This window comes from Tursiops truncatus, chromosome 8 (genome assembly GCF_011762595.2).
Source record: "Tursiops truncatus isolate mTurTru1 chromosome 8, mTurTru1.mat.Y, whole genome shotgun sequence".
In the NCBI taxonomy this organism is placed as follows: domain Eukaryota; kingdom Metazoa; phylum Chordata; class Mammalia; order Artiodactyla; family Delphinidae; genus Tursiops; species Tursiops truncatus.
The window spans coordinates 56,182,289-56,183,463 of NC_047041.1; the positions used below are offsets into that span (position 1 = coordinate 56,182,289).

The window sequence follows — 1,175 nt, forward strand, 5'->3', positions numbered from 1 at the left end:
ATGGAAGCTACCTGTAATGAATCAAAGGACTCCTCACCTGTGTTCTACCTGGTGGGCATCCCCTCTCTACAGGAGTTCCTCTTCCTCCCTGTCTCCTTCATCTTCTTGTCCTTCTACCTGCTTATCCTGGTGGGTAACACCCTGATCCTGGTGGCCGTGGTGGCAGAGCCCAGCCTCCACAAGCCCATGTACTTCTTCCTGATCAACCTCTCAGCCCTGGACATCCTCTCTACTACCACCACTGTCCCCAAGATGCTGTCCCTATTCTTGCTTGGGGACCAGTACCTCAGCTTCTCTGCTTGCTTCCTGCAGATGTACCTATTCCATGGCCTTAACTGCCCTGAAGCCTTCATCCTGGTGGTCGTGGCCTATGACTGCTATGTGGCTATCTGCCGCCCACTGCACTACCTTGTCCTCATGACCCCACAGACCAATGCTGCACTGGCAGCCAGTGCCTGGCTCACTGCCCTCCTTCTGCCCATCCCAGCAGTGCTGCAGACCTTCCACATGGCTTTTGACAACACTGTTCACATCTACCACTGCTTCTGTGACCACTTGGCTGCGGTCCAGGCCTCCTGCTCTGACACCATGCCCCAGACCTTCATGGGCTTCTGCATCGCCATGGTGGTGTCCTTCCTGCCCCTTCTCCTGGTGCTTCTTTCCTATGCCCACATCCTGGCCTCAGTGTTTCACGTCAGCTCCCGAGAAGGACGCTCAAAAGCCTTCTCCACCTGCAGCTCCCACCTCCTGGTTGGCACCTACTACTCATCCATTGCCATAGCCTATGTGGCCTACAGGGCTGACCTACCCCTCGACTTCCACATCATGGGCAACGTGGTGCATGCTATTCTCTCACCTGTCCTCAACGCTCTCATCTACACGCTGAGGAACAAGGATGTCAAAGCAGCCATCACCAAAATGGCATGTCCCCAGGGCCCAGGGAATTCTGGGACCCTTGATCCTTAGATGCAAATAATTCAGCTCCCTGGACACCAATGACAGCACCCAGCACAGAATAAACACAATAAATATTTTTAAATGAATTAAAGCAACCCAAATTGACTTCATTCAGTTGAGCAGACAGCTAAAACCCGGTCCTCAAATACCGGATCCAGAGGTCTTCCCATTGGTGCTATAGAATGATTGGTTTTCACAGTTTTCATCAGTCATTAATG

At 52.5% G+C, this 1,175-nt stretch overlaps 1 protein-coding gene across 1 annotated transcript; it reads left to right on the top strand.

Moving 5' to 3' along the window:
* On the top strand, positions 1–966 carry OR2AT4 (olfactory receptor family 2 subfamily AT member 4). The gene has a single exon (XM_004312942.1). It carries the CDS (start codon positions 1–3, stop codon positions 964–966), a length of 966 nt encoding a protein of 321 aa, XP_004312990.1.
* Positions 967–1,175: the final 209 nt, after the last annotated feature.